We start from the raw sequence: 21,126 nt of genomic DNA on the forward strand, positions 1-21,126 counted from the left end.
GTACATCATCTTTAGAAGAGACTTCCTTCTGGGATGACAGCCATGTAGACCAATTTGATGCAGCGTGTGGCGTATGGTCTGAGCACTGACAGGCCGACCCCCCCACCCCTTCAAACTCTGCATCAACAATATGGGCTGGGTGTAACAAGATGTCCGCTACTGGGTGTAATAAGATGTCCGCTGCTGGGTTACTGCAGCCGAGTGCAGGGTGTACCAAGATGGGCGTTGTGATGTTTACCCTCCCGACTGAGACACGGAACGTCACTCCCTTTACTGAATGTTGGCTCCAGGCACCGTTTTGGACAGAATATGCGGCGGCGCCCTTCATCCCTGCCCTGGCCAGCTTACCCGATCTCTGCTCCGCCCGCCGACTACCGGTTGCAGGTATCGGATTAGGCATCAGGAGCATTTGTGCGAGTACAAGTACTCACACAAATGATCCATATTAAGACAACCCTACTTCTGATAACCATCCTAAGTGTAGTGTAAAAGGGATTCAAACTAAGAACAGATCTTCCCCTTACGTAGTGTAGCCCCGGATTGATTTGTGATGTCAATCAAGGCACAATCACATTTCAGGCATCAACTTGTGACAAGCCCTTTACGAAGCAAGGGTATTTGTCTGCTGTGAACAACATTTACAATCCTCTGGATTTCATAGCACCCTTGAAAGCTCAGGGTAAGATACTTCTTAAACCGCTTACTTCTAAAAGCAGAGATTGGGACATCCTATTAGCCAAAGAGAAACAACAAAGATGGGAAATGTGGAAAGAGTCTGGCACTAGAACAACTTTTTTTTTCTCTGAAGCAATAGCTGTGGTAGCCGACCTCAAAGTGGATTTTCCTTCGGTAAGCCAAACCTGACCCCAAAACCAGCACATACCGTTCCAGTGGTATTGACTGTTGAAATTGCTGAGCAATAAAATGTAAATAGGACTTTGAAATAGACTCTCTTCACTTTTGTGCAGACAGCAAGATAGTGTTGGGATTGATACATAACCAAACAAAACATTTCTATGTATGTCAGTAACCATGTAGAACGCATCAAAGGGTTCTCAAATCCAAACAGTGGCACTACTATATGTGTCTATGTACCTCAACCCTGCTGATTGCGACACTCATGCAGTAGCAGCTACTGCTTTTCTGAACATTTTATGGTCGTCCCCACCTGACATCTTGAACAATGACCGCCATCACAATTCACACATATTCTACATTTGAACTGGTACTTCTTTTGTCCAAAGAAGAGGATTCGTCTTCTAAACCAACAACTTGATTCAAAGGAGGTAAGAAGGACTAGTACATGTTGCTTCCTTACCCTCTGAAGAGCTTAATTCAAGTGAAGGTAAGAAGGATGGGTGCATGTTGCCGCCTTCCACTCTGGATATGCACTCATAAACTACCCTCTGTGCCACCTTACAGGCACCAGTAGTGACTTTCATGCTTTACAGTGTGTTAATGTTTGTCATATTATTCCTTTGTTCTCCCCTTTCTTCTCTTTCAGGAGTGCCCTTAACTGCTTGCTGACCAGCCGCTGACATTATACTGCAGCAGATTGGCACAGCTGCGCGAATCGCTCTAGGTGTACATTGGCTGTCTCAAGAGCTCTAGGGGGCGCCCGCGATGCCCGCCGGCGACCCACGGTTGCTCCTCAGAGAGCCAGAACGGGGATCTGTCAATGTAAACAGACAGATCCCCATTCTGTCAGGGAAGTAGAGACAGAGCTGCTGTTCCTAGTGATCAGGAGCAGCTATCTCTCTCTACTCCCTGTCAGTACACCCCCCCCCCCACAGTTAGAAACGCCTCCCTAGGGAGCACTTAACCCCTTGATCGCCCCCTAGTGTTAACCCCTTCCCTGCCAGTGACATTTATACAGTAATTTATTGGCTATTTTTAGCTCTGATCGCAGTATAAATGTCAATGGTCCCTCACAAGTGTCCGATTTGTCCCCTGCAATGTCACAGTCCCGCTAAAAATCGCTGATCCCCGACATTACTGGTAAAAAAAAAAAAAAATATATAATAAAAATGTCATAAATCTATCCCCTATTTTGTAGACGCTATAACTTTTGTGCAAATCAATCAATATACGCTTATTGGGATTTTTTTTTTTTAACCAAAAATGTGTAGAAGAATACATATTGGCCTAAACTGGTGAAGAAAATGTTTTTTTGGATATTTATTATAGTAAAAAATAAGGGGGTTAATGACTAGGCCCTTAAGTGGTTAATGGAGGCTCTACCTAATATTTGAATACGAATCTCAATTATTTAACATTTAAAATCTTAGATTTCGACTAGGCGAGTCATGTTACACATGCATTGTTTGTTAATTTTGTCCCTTCCTCCCTTTGTAGCTAGGAGCTGATCTGTTTAGCAAGTCCCACCTTCTTTTCAATTTTGTCTTTTGTTTCTGTTCTGATCGCATGTAACTGCTGGAGCTGAACATGCTACGATCTTTGACCTGATCTGATGTTCAGAGTTTTGGATTATCATTTTCTGAGTCCCTAAATACAGCTATCTTGCCATAACTGGATCAGTTATACAAATCACACTTTTATGTTTAGATTGGAGAGGCAAAACAGAGATCTACCCCATACCTCTTATCTGTTTGGTTGCCTATCTCTGCTTTTCCTCCAAATCACTAATATTCATATTGTGAACTGTTGTGCCCAAAACAAAACTGCATATTCCAAGTGAGTACTATAGTACAAGGAGTGTCATAATGAAAATAAGTAAAATGACAGCTGTAACAGAAAACATATTCACTGTTGACTAGTGAGTATGTATCCTGTCCTTTTTCTCAATAGTATCTACTGATAAAGTCACGGATTGGTGACAAGGTATCTTTAAGTGAATTTGTACAGTGTTGGTCACTTTCACCAAACATTAACTGGCGATGAATCAGTTATTGTAATTTAAACACATGCACTGAGAGGATACCCTGTATACATCAAATAAAATATTGCACAACTTTGGTAGGAGTGCAACATCAGTTTTTATTATACTTGTGTTAAAGCGGAGTTCTGGCCACAGAATTATTATTTTTTTTCACACATCCCATCATAATGCATTAATAACACAAATAAACTTTATATATGTTTGCTAGTTGATACGAATTCTATTTTTTTTTTTATATACTTACTATTTAGAAAATCCTCTTCTGGCCGTTGTCATGATAATTGTGGGCATGTGCAGCCCAATTGCAATCTCTTCCTGGATTTGCGATGGAGAGATGCATGCTGGGTAACCAGCATGCACCTCTTGATCTCGCACATGCGCAATGCTCCGCCAGCCGTAGAGCCGATTGTTTCGAAGTTTGCCATAACGGACGACGGAGGAAGGTCACGCCCCATTGTTATGGAAACATAGATGTGATCCGCCTTAAATTGCGTCATTTCCTGTCAGGAAACGCAATTTTTGCTCACAGTACTGCCCACTGACTCCTGGGAAATGATGACTCACATTTCCCAGGAGCACAGGCGAGGGAGGAAGTGATGAGCACCGCGGACCCGGAAGTGGCAGATTAGGAGCCACTACAGAGCAACAGGGCGTTTTTGGTGAGTAAAAAAATAGTTTTCCCCCCAAATGTTTCTTACTACTAGTAAAGGACTGTGAATATGCAAAAATGTTTTTCAGGGTGGAACTCTGCTTTAAGCAGATATTCCAGTTGACATCCACTCATACATAGCTTTTGTCCTCAAAGAAACAAAACCTTTTAAAAAAAGAGTAATGTACAACCCCTGGCAAAAATGATGGAATCACCAGTCCCTGAGGATGTTCCTTCAGTTGTTTGTTGTAGAAAAAAAAAGCAGATCACAGACATGGCCAAAAACTAAAGGCATTTCAAATGGCAACTTTCTGGCTTTAAGAAACACTAAAAGAAATCAAGAAAAATAATTGTGGTGACCAGTAACAGATTTATATAACAAGCACAGGGAATACATTATGGAATCAATCAATTCTGAGGAAAAAATTATGATATCATGAAAAACAAACAAAACAAAATAACACTCCAACACATCACTAGTACTTTGTTGCACCACTTCTGGCTTTTAGAACTGCTTGCAGTCTCTGAGGCATTGACTTAATGAGTGATAAACAGTACTCTTCATCAATCTGGCTCCAGCCTTCTCTGATTGCTGTTGCCAAATCATCTTTGCAGGTTGGAGCCTTGTCATGGACCATTTTCTTTAACTTCCACCACAGATTTTCAATTGGATTGAGATCCGGACTGTTTGCAGGCCATGACGTTGACCTTATGTCTTTCTTCAAGGAATTTTTTCACAGTTTTTGCTCTATGGCAAGATGCATTATCATCTTGATAAATGATTTCATCATCCCCAAACATCCTTTCAATAGATGGGATAAGAAAAGTGTCCAAAATTTTAATGTATACCTGTGCATTTATTGAAGATTTAATGACAATCATCTCCCCAGTGCCTTTACCTGACATGCAGCCCCATATTATAATTGACTGTGGAAATTTGCATGTTTTCTTCAGACAGTCGTCTGCATAAATTTAATTGGAACGGCACCAAACAAAAGTTCCAGCATCATCACCTTGCCCAATGCAGATTCGAGATTCATCGCTGAATATGACTTTCATCCAATCATCCACAGTCCACGATTGCCTTTCCTTAGCCCATTGTAACCTTGTTTTTTTGTGTTTAGGTGTTAGAGATGGCTTTCTTTTAGCTTTTCTGTATGTAAATCCCATTTCCTTTATAGGCGGTTTCTTACAGTTCGGTCACAGATGTTAAATCCAGTTTCCTCCCATTTGTTCCTCATTTGTTTTGTTGTACATTTTCTGTTTTCAAGGCATATTGCTTTAAGTTTTCTGTCTTGACGCTTTGATGTTTTCCTTGGTCTACCAGTATGCTTGCCTTTAACCACCTTCCCATGTTGTTTGTATTTGGTCCATGTTTTAGACACAGCCGACTGTGAACAACCAACATCTTGTGCAACACTGCGTGATGATTTACCCTCTTTACCTACATACTAACAAGCAGATTTAATCTGATGCAGGTGTTAGTGTTTGTAATGAAAATTTACAGGGTGATTCCATAATTTTTTCCTCAGAATTGAGTGATTCCATAATTTATTCCCTGTGCTTGTTCTATAAATCTAACTGTTACTGGCCACCACAATTATTTTTCTTGATTTCTTTTAGTGTTTCTTAAAGCCAGAAAGTTGCCATTTGAAATTCCTTTAGTTTTTGGCCATGTCTGTGATCTGCTTTTTTTTCTACAACAATAAACAACTGAAGGAACATCCTCAGGGACTGGTGATTCCATAATTTTTGCCAGGGGTTGTATAATGTTTCAGTGATCCAGGTATTGTCTATCTTTATCATACAAGAGCTTTACTTGCATGCACCAGGACAGGGCATCTGTAAATGTGAGTTCTTTACTGTGGTTTTATTACAAGTTATTTTTAAACTGTAAAACTATGAGTTTTTTTTCTGCCCTTATGACATTTAACTACAAGGAACAGCATCTGAGTGATTGGGAGTCCTTATGAGGATAGAGGAACAACAGATTGCTGGATTTATACCCCTGAGGGGAGGGTGCTATTAGACCCTATGGTAGGCCTTCATGTGAGGCGAGCCCATATAGAGACCGGTGAGGACACGGTGGTGTGCTTGATCACTTATATTGGATTTATCACTCTTATGAAGATGTAGACACGTGCACTGAGAAGAGTTTTTCCTTTTGGATTTAATGTCTTGAATCTACTAGCAACAGTCAATAAATATATATATATATATATATATATATATATATATATATATATATATATATATATATATATATAATTTTATATATACACACACAGTCATGGCCGAACTTGTTGGCACTCCAGAAATTAAAGATAAAAAGGAGAGAAGTTCACTTAGTCTTTGCATTGTGTGTCTGTGTGTGCCATACTAAGCATGGACAACAGAAAGAAGAGAAGAGAACTGTCTGAGGGCTTGAGAACCAAAATTGTGGAAAAATATCAACAATTTCAAGGTTACAAGCCCATCTCCAGAGATCTAGATTTGCCTTTGTCCACAGTGCGCAACATTATCAATACTTGATTTTCTGGAAAAATTTGCGGGTATTGTGGACTCCGGCGATGTGATTGGCCGGAGGCGCGATGATTTTGCGGGAGCCGCCGGTAATGGCACAGTCTAACTGAAGCAACGGGACCTGCGTGCCATTGCTTCCGTTTGCTTCAGTGCGCATGTGACGATGTCGCCACATGCAAGTTCAGGTTTAGGAGATATCCAGGGTAGCTACAGGTAAGCCTTATTGTAGGCTTACCTGTAGCAAAAAGTGTGTTGTAAGGGTTTACAACCACTTTAATACACCCTGCTGCTCAGCTGGGTGTGGTCGCTCTTCACTATTTTAATTTTGCAATGTATATATTATGATTTTGTGGTTGCGTAGTTTTGGCACCACTAATTATTCAATTCAAATAACTTATACTGTTTAATTACCTTATTGTCTGACATTACTAAATTTCTTTACTTAAGCTTTATTTAGGAAATATACCCTCCAGTGATAAGTTTTTGTTCCTGGCAGACCTCTAGCAGTGTAAAATAAATTATTAAAGTATATGTATGACACACCTTTACTATAGGAATTTGCACCCAGTCTCAGATTTGATTCGCTGTCTTTCAAAAATGCTCTTGCTCCCTGGTTAATCAAAAATTTTACTTAGCATGAAATGGTAGTGCCACGGCATGTTGCTGTTTTGTCAGACCTCTAACCAGATTGTGTATGAGCCCAGGCAGCACAGTCTTGCACAGATTAACCACTTCAGCCCCGGAAGGATTTGCCCCCTTAATGACCAGGCCATTTTTTGCGATACGGCACTGTATAGTTTTAACTGCCAATTGCGCGGTTGTGCAACATGGTACCCAAACAAAATTTTTTCCACAAATAGAGCTTTCTTTTGGTGGTATTTGATCACCTCTGCAGTTTTTAATTTTTTGCTCTATAAACAAAAAAAATGCAACAATTTTGAAGACAAAATATATTTTTTAGTTTTTGCTATAATAAATATCCCCAATTTAAAAAAAATTACATTTCTTCATCACTTTAGACCGATATATATTCTTCTACATATTTTTGGTAAAAAAATTGCAATAAGCGTATATTGATTGGTTTGTGCAAAAGTTATAGCGTCTACAAAATAGGGCATAGATTTATGCCATTTTTATTATTTTTTTGGCGGTGATCAGTGATTTTTATTGGGACTGCGGCAGACAGATCGGACGCTTTTGACACATTTTTGGGACCATTGACATATACAGCGATCAGTGTTATAAAAATGCACTGATTACTGTGTAAATGTCACTGGTAGGGAAGGGGTTAACACTAGAGGGCGATCAAGGGGTTAAATGTGTTCCCTCATGTGTTTCTTACTGTGGGGGGATGTGACTAACTAGAGGAGAAGCCAGGTCGTTGTTCCTAGTTAGTAGAAACACACAATCTGTCTCTCCTCTCCTGACAGAACTGGGATTTGTGTGTTTACAGTTTGCAGGGGTTTATCTTACCATTATCATCCTTCACATGGGCATTTTTTATGTCTGCCCAGTTTGTGAACACTTGGCTGGCAATCTGGTTCCATGCCCTCCTCTTGCTCGCTCGAAGCTTGCATCATGGGTCTGTTGAATCGTAGAGGCGGGGGTACTGCTTTACCATTTGGATAAAGTTCTCCTGATCTGTAAAAGATACTGCCTCATCCATGTTGCTTTCCTCCATGTTTGCTAACCAAAAATTGAGATCTGTGCATTTCCTGTGCCGTTTCCTTTATGGAAATTTGTTTCACTTGAGCAGATAAAAGTGGCAAAATGCGCATAGAAACGCGATAGGACGCTCAAATGGAGCGTTTCCATTAATTTCTATGGGAATACAAACGCTCCAGAAATGCCCAAATCTGCCCGATTTGAGCGACAAAAAAAAGCTCCAGAACTTGTTTGAGCTTCAGGTGTTTTGCTTCTTGCGTTTTGGAGTGGAGATGTGAACCATCTCCATAGAGAATAATTGATTTTTTTCCTCAGCATTTTGTAGCTTGAGGCTTCAAGCTACAAATGCTCAGGTGTGAATAGGGCACACCTGTCAGGCATGTGAGGCTGCTCTTTTACAACTGTTCACAAATTTCAGACTATTGCATTTGACTGCTTGTGACACTCTAATATCTTTTTATGGAGTTATTAACATGGTACTTTTTTCCCCAGAGTTGAAGAAATATTTGTAAATGATAATGTTCACCAAGTGCAACATTTTTTAACCGGAAATTCCTGAATATTATGTGTGTCACATCTGCAAAGGAGATTAATCACCCAAGCAGCTGGACTTTGGAATGCAAGGATTCTTGCATTCCTACCTCAATCTGTGAAAGGGGGGAAAAAATACATTTAGATGTTCAGTTTCTCTATTTTGAATCAAGCTATGTTAGAATTTTGTTCTAAAATCTATTGTTATGAAAGTAGAGGTCAGCAGAAACCAATCATATCCCATGGTCCTGGATTTGAATTTACCGGCCGCAGTAACAATGTCCCACCTCCTGTGATACCGTCACACTGATTCAATGTCCCGCCATTGGATCAGTGTGCCGTCTATTACAGGAGGTGGGACATTGTTACTGCTGCCACTCGGACAATTTAAAGTTTGCCGCTCTGCGTGAAGAGGGAGGAGAGGATGACTGGGGCATGCCTGGATAACACCCCCGCAATGGTCGGCACCTTGGGCAGACCGCACCCCTTTTTTAGTGCACCATTATCGTTTAGCCAATGCCGAAAACGCCATTTTCGGGTGATCATTTTTGGTGGCCAAATTTTGGGTGCACCACTAAACACAACCCATGTATCCTGACAGTAGCATTCTATAGCTTTACATAAATGTCCCATTTAGTGAACATAGTGGAAAGTTGCTCACTTTAGGGTCATCACTGAGGAGACAAGGGCACTGTTTGTGCCTGTAGAAAAAAAAAGGACAAACTTCTGCATATTGAAAAGGGTTCTTAGATCAGTAGATAGTTTAAAGGGGTCGGAAGGTTTTTTTATCTTGATGCATTCTAGCCTGCAATTCTGATCAGTGTTCTCTGATAGTGGGGACGCTTCAGAATACAATAGCTTAGTGGGGAGGATTCAACAATCCACATCAAGTGTGTGGATGGGGTAATCGAGTCAGTATTTTGCATTCAACCCTCTGGTTGAACAAAAAACGGACTAAGCTATGGGCTGCTTTAAGCTGGCTAGATGTTTTATTTTATTTTTTTTTTTTTATAGTCCAACCCGGTGGGCCAAATGAAAGGGAAAAAAAAAACCTGTCATCGCTGTACAAGTGATTTTAGTGCGGCTCAAGGTGCATAAAGACATGGATGAGTGAGTTTGGGGTGGAGGAGCTTGACTGGCCTGCACAGAGTCCTGACCTCAACCCGATGGAACACCTTTGGGATGAATTAGAACACAGACTGCGAGCCATGCCTTCTCACCCACATCATGGCCTGACCTCACAAATGCGCTTCTGGAAGAATAATCAAACATTCGCATAGACACACATCTATACCTTGTGGACAGCCTTCCCAGAAGAGTTGAAGCTGTTATACAGTGGGGACGGAAAGTATTCAGACCCCCTTAAATTTTTCACTCTTTGTTATATTGCAGCCATTTGCTAAAATCATTTAAGTTCATTTTTTTTTCCTCATTAATGTACACACAGCACCTCATATTGACAGAAAAACACAGAATTGTTGACATTTTTGCAGATTTATTAAAAAAGAAAAACTGAAATATCACATGGTCCTAAGTATTCAGACCCTTTGCTCAGTATTTAGTAGAAGCACCTTTTGATCTAATACAGCCATGAGTCTTTTTGGGAAAGATGCAACAAGTTTTTCACACCTGGATTTGGGGATCCTCTGCCATTCTTCCTTGCAGATCCTCTCCAGTTCTGTCAGGTTGGATGGTAAACGTTGGTGGACAGCCATTTTTAGGTCTCTCCAGAGATGCTCAATTGGGTTTAAGTCAGGGCTCTGGCTGGGCCATTCAAGAACAATCAAAGAGTTGTTGTGAAGCCACTCCTTCATTATTTTAGCTGTGTGCTTAGGGTCATTGTCTTGTTGGAAGGTAAACCTTCGGCCCAGTCTGAGGTCCTGAGCACTCTGGAGAAGGTTTTTGTCCAGGATATCCCTGTACTTGGCTGCTTTCATCTTTCCCTCAATTGTGACCAGTCGTCCTGTCCCTGCAGCTGAAAAACACCCCCACAGCATGTTGCTGCCACCACCATGCTTCACTGTTGGGACTGTATTGGACAGGTGATGAACAGTGCCTGGTTTTCTCCACACATACCGCTTAGAATTAAGGCCAGAAGTCTATCTTGGTCTCATCAGACCAAAGAATCTTATTTCTCACCATCTTGGAGTCCTTGAGGTGTTTTTTTTTTTTTTAGCAAACTCCATGCGGGCTTTCATGTGTCTTGCACTGAGGAGAGGCTTCCATTGGGCCACTCTGCCCGACGGAAGCCTGGGATGCCATTAAAGTTCATGTACGTGTAAAGGCAGGCATCACTATACTTTTGGTATTCTAGTGTATATTAAACAGGATATACTGGGGTTTGATTTACTTGAATATATTTTTACAGATCGATTGTTCATCGCTAGAGATTGCTTTATTTTCATTATTACTATTTACTATATACTACTATTTCAACAACTGTTCTTTAATCAAGCGCATTATGCTATTTAGCTTAACGAGACTGTATACAGTCCAATTAATCCATTGATTTTAAAGCCATTTAAAATACAGTTAGATGTAATGTTGTTAAAGCCGAAGTAATCCCTGGGAATTTAAGGCAGGCCTTCAGATAAACAAGCCGCTTTACAAGATGCTCATCTTTAAATACATTCATTGCAGATGTTGTTTGCAGATAGTAATCAGGAATAGCATATTGTTTTCTGTAAGTTATTTTTAGTACTGGGTGAAAACCATACATTTGTAAATATCAGACTGAGCAAAATAAATGTGCGCGTGTCGAAATTCATCTGGTTCAGCAGGGACTGGCCGTATTTTCATCCATGTATAAGCAGGCTGGTTGTACACAAGTTGATTTATCAATCGATTTGTGTACAACCACACCTGCCTATACAAGGATCAAAATACGATCTATCAGTTAACTTGTGTACAGACAGCCTGTTGGGGTTTTCCTGATCAATCTTTCCCACCGGATACAGCCAGCAACACTGATCCCTATTTTCTGTTGACAGGGAAGTCTCTCAACTGTCAGAATACAATAACGCAGCAGAAGTGATTCCCTTATTCACATCAAGTGCCTGGGTAGGGGAACCGGCTAATTTTTTTTTTTTTTTTTTTCATTCAACCCAAAGGTTGAAAAAAAAAAAGAATAATGTATTATTAGCCTTAGATCTAGGAATATAAGAAACAAGTGCTTCTGGGTAATTTCACTATCAGCCTTTGATGTTTTAACACTGAAACATCACATGAGAATTTGAAGGTCCAGAATATAGAAAATCTGTTTCTATAATTACTACTCACCATTGCTCTACAGATTTTTCTGGCTATCGATGAAAATGCACTGACACAATTCATGATGTTAGGGAATTGACTGAAATGAAAAGAAGGGGTTTGTTTCCTACTGCAAACAGTCCTAGATGAAATGGTGCTTATGGTTACCCAATCACATTCATGCATCATAAAAGAGCTGTATAGAATAGAAACCTGCTTAAAGCAGGGGTCCCAAAACCCCGGGCCATGGCCCGGGTCCCTGCTCCTGATCTTGTAATGCAGGATTCCTTGCTGAGGCGGTAGCTGCATCTGGTGGCTGACAAGCTGTAGCTTGTGGCTGCAGTGGCAGACTACATTGACAAGCTGCATCTGGTGAGTTGTTCCATTTTACATTACAGTGGAATAATAGAAATAATCTGCTCCCATTATTCTGACACCATATCACCCATGGTGTCGGAATGATTGAAGCACTAACACCAATGGTCCCCTTCCCGGGCCGTGGACAAATCCTTCCACAAAACTGATCCCTGGTGCCAAAAAGATTGGGGACCGCTGGCTTAAAGAATATGCTAGGTGCAAAAAAAATGGGTGGCTTAACGCCCCTAACTATAAGAGAATGCATTTTTTTCCTTTTTGAAGTAAACACCTGCTTTCTTTAGCTGCCAAAGTTTGTTTCTGACTGTTTCTCCTATCAACCAGCTGGCTGATAGGTTGCATTTTGATTCCCTCTGTCTCACTAGACCAGCAAACGTGAGATTTGGATCAAGTCTCGCCACGCAAGCCCTCTTGTCCCTCAGGCAGCGGTAGGCTTCCTGCATTGGGACACACACGTCAGGTGGAGTTAGTTCACTTATCACTGTTTTCGCTATATACAGTGGGGACGGAAAGTATTCAGACCCCTTAAATTTTTCACTCTGTTATATTGCAGCCATTTGCTAAAATCATTTAAGTTCATTTTTTATCCTCATTAATGTACACGCAGTACCCCATATTGACAGAAAAACACAGAATTGTTGACATCTTTGCAGATGTATTAAAAAAGAAAAACTGAAATATCACATGGTCCTAAGTATTCAGACTCTTTGCTGTGACACTCATATTTAACTCAGGTGCTGTCCAAATTTTTTTGATCATCCTTGAGATGGTTCTACACCTTCATTTGAGTACAGCTGTGTTTGATTATACTGATTGGACTTGATTAGGAAAGCCACACACCTGTCTATATAAGACCTTACAGCTCACAGTGCATGTCAGAGCAAATGAGAATCATGAGGTCAAAGGAACTGCCTGAAGAGCTCAGAGACAGAATTGTGGCAAGGCACAGATCTGGTTAAAGTTACGAATTTCTGCTGCACTTAAGGTTCCTAAGAGCACAGTGGCCTCCATAATCCTTAAATGGAAGACGTTTGGGACGACCAGAACCCTTCCTAGAGCTGGCCGTCTGGCCAAACTGAGCTATCGGGGGAGAAGAGCCTTGGTGAGAGAGGTAAAGAAGAACCCAAAGATCACTGTGGCTGAGCTCCAGAGATGCAGTCGGGAGAAAGTTGTAGAAAGTCAACCATCACTGCAGCCCTCCACCAGTCGGGGCTTTATGGCAGAGTGGCCTGACGGAAGCCTCTCCTCAGTGCAAGACACATGAAAGCCCCATGCTATATTTAAAGTGGTTGTAAAGCCACTTTACTTTCTTAATAGAATCCCCTATGTTCCATTAAGTTATGTGTATTATAAAAAAGTTGTTGCTTTATACCTGATTTCAGAGTGCCTCCCGGCACTCACATGACCGCCCACCACTCTCCTCACCGATTTGAGAACTACAGCGGGAGGGGCTGAGAATCTCCTGCTGACGTCAGCCGGGAGGAGGATAGGAGAGCGTCCGGCTCAGTAATAAGATATAAAGCTAATTTTTTTTTTTATAAAGTACATACATTGGGCCACATAACTTCATTATTAGGGATTCTATTAAGAAAGCAAAGTTAATATAGCAGCAGGAGGGGAGGGGTGGGGAGCAGATCGGCCATGAGACTAGCTGACAGGCAGGGGAGAGAGGAGAGACAGCGGGATGACAGAGTCATGTAAACTGACTACTGTATCATGGCTCAGCTGCCATGATAAACATGGTCAGTTTACAGAGGGGAGGGCAGCACCAGGCAGGATCAGCCAGGTATTTTCTTTTTTTTTCTTTTTTCTTTTTCTTATAGGGCGTACACACGGTCGGACTTTGTTCGGACATTCCGACAACAAAATCCTAGGATTTTTTCCAACGGATGTTGGCTCAAACTTGTCTTGCATACACACGGTCACACAAAGTTGTCGGAAAATCCGATCGTTCTGAACGCGGTGACGTAAAACACGTACGTCGGGACTATAAACGGGGCAGTGGCCAATAGCTTTCATCTCTTTATTTATTCTGAGCATGCGTGGCACTTTGTCCGTCGGATTTGTGTACACACGATCGGAATTTCCGACAACGGATTTTGTTGTCGGAAAATTTTATCTCCTGCTTTCCAACTTTGTGTGTCGGAAAATCCGATGGAAAATGTCCGATGGAGCCCACACACGGTCGGAATTTCAGACAACACGCTCCGATCGGACATTTTCCATCGGAAAATCCGACCGTGTGTACGGGGCATAAGGGTTACAACCACTTTAAGTTGGAATCCAGAGCATGTGAGATGATGTTAGCTTCCTATTAAATGATCCCAAATTATGCTATATAGACACTATGTAGTTGGGTTTAAGTAGTGTGAAACTTGTGTTTCGCCAAGAACATATTCCTCAGGAGCATGATTAGAGTTGCTGTTGCTCGTGTTCTCACATCCTGAATTACTGGCTATGCAATTCAGGTTTCCCATAAAATGACAAAAGCTTCAACAACTGAACTTTGTGTTTTAATGATCATTACTATTGCCATTGTGTTGTAATTTTGTTTGCACCATTTAGTATGCATCTATAAAAATAATAAAAAAAAAACATAAAAATCTTGCTCGCCTTGTGTCTTGTAGGCTCGGAATGTCAACACTGGAGAACTAGCAGCAATTAAGGTGATCAAACTGGAACCAGGTAAGAAGTCAGTGGTGCTTTTATTTTCTAAAACTGGTGAAAGGGGTGGTGGTGTGAAAAATGGGTATCAGTACATAAAGTAGAAAGGTGAATACAAATAAAAGTATTGTTGCATACATGTTCATATTAATGAGTGTGTATGCTACTGGTTAAAAGCTTTATGACATGACTAATTTGTAGTTTTTATTTAATTTTAAGCAGTTTAACGCCAGTAAATAATAGGGGTGCGCATCACTGGTCTCACGATTCGATTCGATTACGATTATCTGGTCAACGATTCGATTCGATTCTGTGATGCATCACGATTACTGACGAGCTCCCACTTCCGCTTGGGCCGCCTAGGCGGCCCTTCCACCCTGCAATCTTCTGGGACACATCACAGTTCCCCAAAGATTGCCTGGCTATGCAGGACAGCGCGGTGAGACATGCGCACCCGGCTGTGAAGCTGCAAGCTGTCACAGCCAGATGCCCACAGTAGTATTGCCAGCGCTGTGAACAGGCAGGGGAGAGAATGGAGGGTTTGGGTGGCCACGTCGCTGGATTGTGGGACAGGTGAGTGTCTTTTTATTAAAAGTCAGAAGATGCACTTTTTTTGTAGCTGCTGACTTCTAATAAACAAAAAATTGACTGGAACTCTGCTTTGAATTAAAAATAACCTCACTCCCTAAAAAGTGCACTAATCTGGTGCACTACAGGGTACAGAGATTCACACACACACGGCTGCTTGGAGGTCAGAAGGGATAGAATCCACAGATGACAAACAGCCCTGTGAAGTTCCCTGTACTGTCTCTGTGCTGGACCAGTGGCAGCTGGTGCTCAAAATTTTTTTGGGGGGCGCAAACAAACTGAAAAATACTGAACCTCCCCCATCAAATGCAGCCTCACTGTGCCCATCAAATGCAGCCTCACTGTGCCCATCAAATGTAGCCTCACTGTGCCCATCAAATGCAGCCTCACTGTGCCCATCAAATGCAGCCTCACTGTGCCCATCAAATGCAGCCTTACTGTGCCCATCAAATGCAGCCTTACTGTGCCCATCAAATGCAGCCTTACTGTGCCCATCAAGTGCAGCCTTACTGTGCCCATCAAGTGCAGCCTTACTGTGCCCATCAAGTGCAGCCTTACTGTGCCCGTCAAGTGCAGCCTTACTGTGCCCGTCAAGTGCAGCCTTACTGTGCCTGTCAAATGCAGCCTTACTGTGCCCGTCAAATGCAGCCTTACTGTGCCCGTCAAATGCAGCCTTACTGTGCCCGTCAAACGCAGCCACTTGTGCCCGTCAAACGCAGCCACTTGTGCCCGTCAAACGCAGCCACTTGTGCCCGTCAAACGCAGCCACTTGTGCCCGTCAAACGCAGCCACCTGTGTCCATTAAATGCAGCCATCACTAACCCCCCACAATTACTTTCTTTTAATTAATGTTATATTACAATAGATGCTGTGCCCTACGCTGTATGTGCTTTTAAAAAACAATGTCACCTCATACCGAATTTCGCCGTAGTAGTACGATCATGTGACTCCCGGCTCGTCCCGCCCCTCTCCGCACTCCTCTCCTCTCCGCTCTCCTCTCACGTGTGACGTCAGCGGGGAATTCTCAGTCCCGCCTGCTGACTATACTTATCGTATCAGAAGAGAGGCGTGCGGGACTGAGAAATTTCCCTCTGACGTCAGGACTCAGGAGACGGAAGAGGAGAGCGGAGAGGGGTGGGACGGGCCGGGAGTCACATGATCGTACTACTACGGCGAAATTCGGTATAAAGTGACATTGTTTTTTAAAAAGCACATACAGCGGGGGCACAGCATCTATTGTCATACAACATTCATTAAAATGAAGTCATTTTAAAAATACGCTCGGAACGCTTTCCCGGGAGGGGCGGGGCTAGTAATGACATCACCGGACATCGATTTTCCGGTCCTTATGCATCGATGCCGCATCGGGGACACCCGAATCGCGATGCATCGATGCAACGATTAATTTCGGCACCCCTAGTAAATAACCTAAAATGTTGCACATGTAGCAAACTGACAGAAGTAAAAAAGGTTAGAACCTATTTAAAAACTGAAAAGTCCTAACTGTATCGGGGGGGGGGGACTTTTTAAAAGTCCGTCCCCCCCCCCCCCCCCCCCCCATACAGCACTGCGTTACTTTACCTGAAAATTGCGCTGTTGTGCGACACTGTACCCAAATAACATTTATGTATTTTTCTTCCCCACAAATAAAGATTTCTTTTGTTGGTATTTGATCACTGCTACGTTTTTTTTTTTTTTATTTATTTTTTGAGCTATAAACAGTAAAGACCAACAATTTTTATTAAAAAAACTGTAATGCCGCATACACACGGTCGGACTTTCCGGCAGGAAAAGTCCGACGGAATCTTTTCATCGGACATTCCGATCGTGTGTGGGCCTCATCGGACTTTTTTTTTCAAAAATTCTGACGGACCTAGAAATAGAACATGTTTTAAATCTTTCCGACGGAATCAGTGCCTATCGGGAAAACCGCTCATTTGTATGATGTTCCGACGGTTCCAAAAAGGACGCATGCTCTGAAGCAAGTACGAGATGGCAGCTATTGCCTACTCGCTATTGTTGCTATTGCTATATTCTAGTCCCGTCGTACGTGTTGTACGTCACCGCGTTCTAGATGGCTTTGGTGTGATCGTGTGTAGGCAAAACAGTTTCAGCGGAACTCTTTCGGAACAACCTTCAGAGTTTATTCCGACGAAAAAAACGGTCGTGTGTACGCGGCATAAGTCGATACACCCCTAGCAGTGCGCTTTAAAGTGGTGTGTCTCCAGAATAATGTGCATTTAACACAAATCTAGTATGGGGCTTGGTGCAGTTTAACAGGTGCTCCCAACTGTCCCTCTGTCCATCTTTCCCCCTCATTTGTCCCTCATTTTGGTCTGATCTATATGGTTGTATATAAGATGTAATTTTTATCTTTCAAAAAGTGTTTTCTAGTGCTAAACCTTTCATCCAAATTCTAAATTGTTGCATTTGTAAATTTTAAAAGCCAACATAAGGGAATAGTAGTGGTAAAAAAAACCCTTGTGGATTTAATTAATCTTTTTTTTTTTTTTTTTTTGGTAAATTCTTCTTTAAGGAGGTGTGACAAGGGGCGTGTTCTATGCCTACATACATTTGCTAGTAGGTGTCCCTCATTGCCATCTCAAAATGTTGGGAGGTATGGGTGCATACTTGTTAACTGGGCTAAAAGCTTATGTTTGTTAAAATTTTATGCTTGCTAAGAGCTCATGCTTGCTAAAAGTTTCCAAAAACAAAAAACAAAACTTGTGCTGCTAAAAAGCTTATGTTGCTAAAAGGCCTATGTTTGCTAAAGGCCTATGTGGCTAAAAATTCATGTTTGCTAAAAGCACATGGTTTGCTAAAAACACATGGTTGCTAAAAACATGTCTGCATAAGGCACATAGACTCATGTCGCATAGACTGAACTTATGTCTGCATAAGCAACATAGACTCGTGTTGCATAGACTCAACTCATGTCTGCATAAGGCGCATAGACTCTTGGGTCGCATAGACGCAACTCATGTGTGCGTAAGGCACATGACACATGTCGCATAGATTCATGTCTAGGTAAGGCACATGTCGCATAAGCCCATGTCTGCATAAGGCACATGACACGTGTCGCATAGGCTCATGTCTGCATAAGGCACATGACACATGTTGCATAGACTCATGTCTGCGTGAGGCACATGACACATGTCGCATAGACTCATGTATGCATAAGGTACATGACACATGCCGTATAGACTCATGTCTGCATAAGGTACGTGACACGTGTCGCATGGGGTCATATCTGCGTGGGCACATGACACATTCCGCATGGGTTCATGTCTATGCAGGCATGTGACACATGTCACAAGGGCTCATGTCTGCGTGGGCATGTGACATGTCGCATGGGCTCATGTCTGCGTAGGCACGTGACACATGTTGCATAGACTCGTGTCTACATAAGGCACATGACACATGTTGCATAGGCTCGGGTCTGCGTAAGGCATGTGACGCGTGTTGCATGGGCTTGTGTCTGCATGTGGCACATAGACACATGTCTACATGAGACACATTTTTGCAGATATATATACAGTGGGGACAGAAAGTATTCAGACCCCCTTAAATTTTTCACTCTGTTATATTGCAGCCATTTGCTAAAATAATTTAAGTTCATTTTTTTTCCTCATTAATGTACACACAGCACCCCATATTGACAGAAAAACACAGAATTGTTGACATTTTTGCAGATTTATTAAAGAAAAACTGAAATATCACATGGTCCTAAGTATTCAGACCCTTTGCTCAGTATTTATCCCATACCCATATAACTATAGTTTGAATATGTTTCGGTAATTAAATACCTGAAAAAAAACTAAAATGTGTGCCTGTGTCCAAACATATATGGACCTGACTGTATGTAAACACTTTTTATATGTGTGTGTGTGTGTGTATGTGTGTGTATATGTGTGTGTGTGTATATATATATATATATATATATATATATATATATATATATATATATATTATATCTCAGTATCCCACAAAAGTGAGTACACCCCTTATATTTTCGTAAATATTTTATTATATCTTTTCATGTAAAGTAGTGAGTGTACAGCTTGTATAGCGGCGTAAATTTGCAGTCCCCTCAAAATAACTCAACACACAGCCATTAATGTCCAAACCACTGGAAACAAAAGTGAGTACACCCTTAAGTGAAAATGTCCAAATTGAGCCCAATTAACCATTTTCCCTCCCCGGTGTCATGTCACTCGTTAGTGTTACAAGGTCTCAGGTGTGAATGAGGAGCAGGCGTGTTAAATTTGGTGTTATTGCTCTCACTCTCTTACTGGTCACTGGAAGTTCAACATGACACATGGCAAAGAACTCTGATGATCTGAAAAAATAATTATTGCTCTACATAAAGATGGCAAAGGCTATAAGAAGATTGCCAAGACCCTGAAACTGAGCTGCAGCACTGTTGCCAAGACCATACAGCGGTTTAACAGGACAGGTTCCACTCAGAACAGGCCTCGCCATGGTCGACCAAAGAAGTTGAGTGCACGTGCTCCGCGTCATATCCAGAGGTTGTCTTTGGGAAATAGACGTTTGAGTGCTGCCAGCATTGCTGCAGTGGTTGAAGGGGTGGGGGGGTCAGCCTGTCATTGCTCAGACCATACGCCGCACACTGCATTATGTTGGTCTGCATGGCTGTTGTCCCAGAAGGAAGCCTCTTCTAAAGATGATGCACAAGAAAGCCGCAAACAGTTTGCTGAAGACAAGCAGACTAAGGACATGGATTACTGAAACCATGTCCTGTGGTCTGATGAGACCAAGATAAACGTATTTGGTTCAGATGGTGGCAAGTGTGTGTGGCGGCAGCCAGGTGAGGAGTACAAAGAAAAGGGTGTCTTACCTACAGTCAAGCATGGTGGTAGGAATGTCATGGTCTGGGGCTACATGAGTGTTGCCAGCACTAGGGAGCTACAGTTCATTGAGGGAACGATGAATGGCAACATGTACTGTGACATATTGAAAAAGAGCATGATCCCCTCCCTTCGGAGTCTGGGCCACAGGGCAGTATTCCAACAAGATAATGACCCCAAACATACATCCAGGATGACCACTGCCTTGCTAAAGAAGCTGAGGGTAAAGGTGATGGAATGGTGATGGACTGGCCAAACATGTCTCCAGACCTAAATCCTATTGAGCATCTGTGGGGCATCCTTAAACGGAAGGTGGAGGAGCGTAAGGTCTCTAACATCCACCAGCTCCGTGATGTCATCATGGAGGAGTGAAAGAGGAATCCATTGGCAACCTGTGAAGCTGTGGTGAACTCCATGCCCAAGAGGGTTAAGGCAGTGCTGGGAAATAATGGTGGCCACACAAAATATTGACGCTTTGGGCCCAAGTTGGACATTTTCACTTAGGCCTCATGCACACGAGATGCCGGTGCAAACTCTGCTGAACACATGTTTTTAAAAGCTGAAACCAGCGTTTAGAAACGCCCATTTTGCCGTGCTTGCATGCCACATTTAGCCGCGTTTGCGTCTAGAAGCGTCTGCAGAGCAGAGAATGACATTTTCCGACCTGACTTTGGGGTCCCATATCTCGGGGCCACTTGGTGCTAGGAAATTTTGATATGTTATAGTGTTAGTCCAACTGTGTTAGCACACCAAATTTGGGGTTCCTAGCACCAAGTGGCCCCGAGATATGGGGCCCCAAAGTCAGGTCGCAAAATGTCAAGCACTTCTGCAGCAGAGAATGACATTTTCCAACCTGATTTGGGGCCCCATATCTCGGGGCGACTTGGTGCTAGGAACCCCAAATTTGGATATGTTATAGTGTTGGTCCAACTGTGTTAGCACACCAAATTTGGGGTTCCTAGCACCAAGTGGCCCCGAGATATAGGGCTCCAAATTTGGGTCGCAAAATGTCAAGCACTTTTCTGCAGCAGAGAAAGACATTTTGTGACCCCAATTTGGGGCCCCATATCTCAAGGCCACTTGGTGCTAGGAACCCCACATTATGTTGTAGTGCT

At 42.3% G+C, this 21,126-nt stretch overlaps 1 protein-coding gene across 1 annotated transcript in view; it reads left to right on the forward strand.

Moving 5' to 3' along the window:
- Positions 1-21,126, forward strand: part of MAP4K3 (mitogen-activated protein kinase kinase kinase kinase 3) — a 1,235,976-nt gene that overhangs the window by 141,364 nt on the left and 1,073,486 nt on the right. Inside the window, exon 2 of the mRNA XM_073628950.1 lies at positions 14,519-14,576. Within this exon, the coding sequence (XP_073485051.1) occupies positions 14,519-14,576 (58 nt within the window). The remainder of the gene's footprint in view (positions 1-14,518; positions 14,577-21,126) is intronic.

The sequence above is a fragment of the Aquarana catesbeiana genome, linkage group LG04 (genome assembly GCF_042186555.1).
Source record: "Aquarana catesbeiana isolate 2022-GZ linkage group LG04, ASM4218655v1, whole genome shotgun sequence".
Classification (NCBI taxonomy): Eukaryota; Metazoa; Chordata; class Amphibia; order Anura; family Ranidae; genus Aquarana; species Aquarana catesbeiana.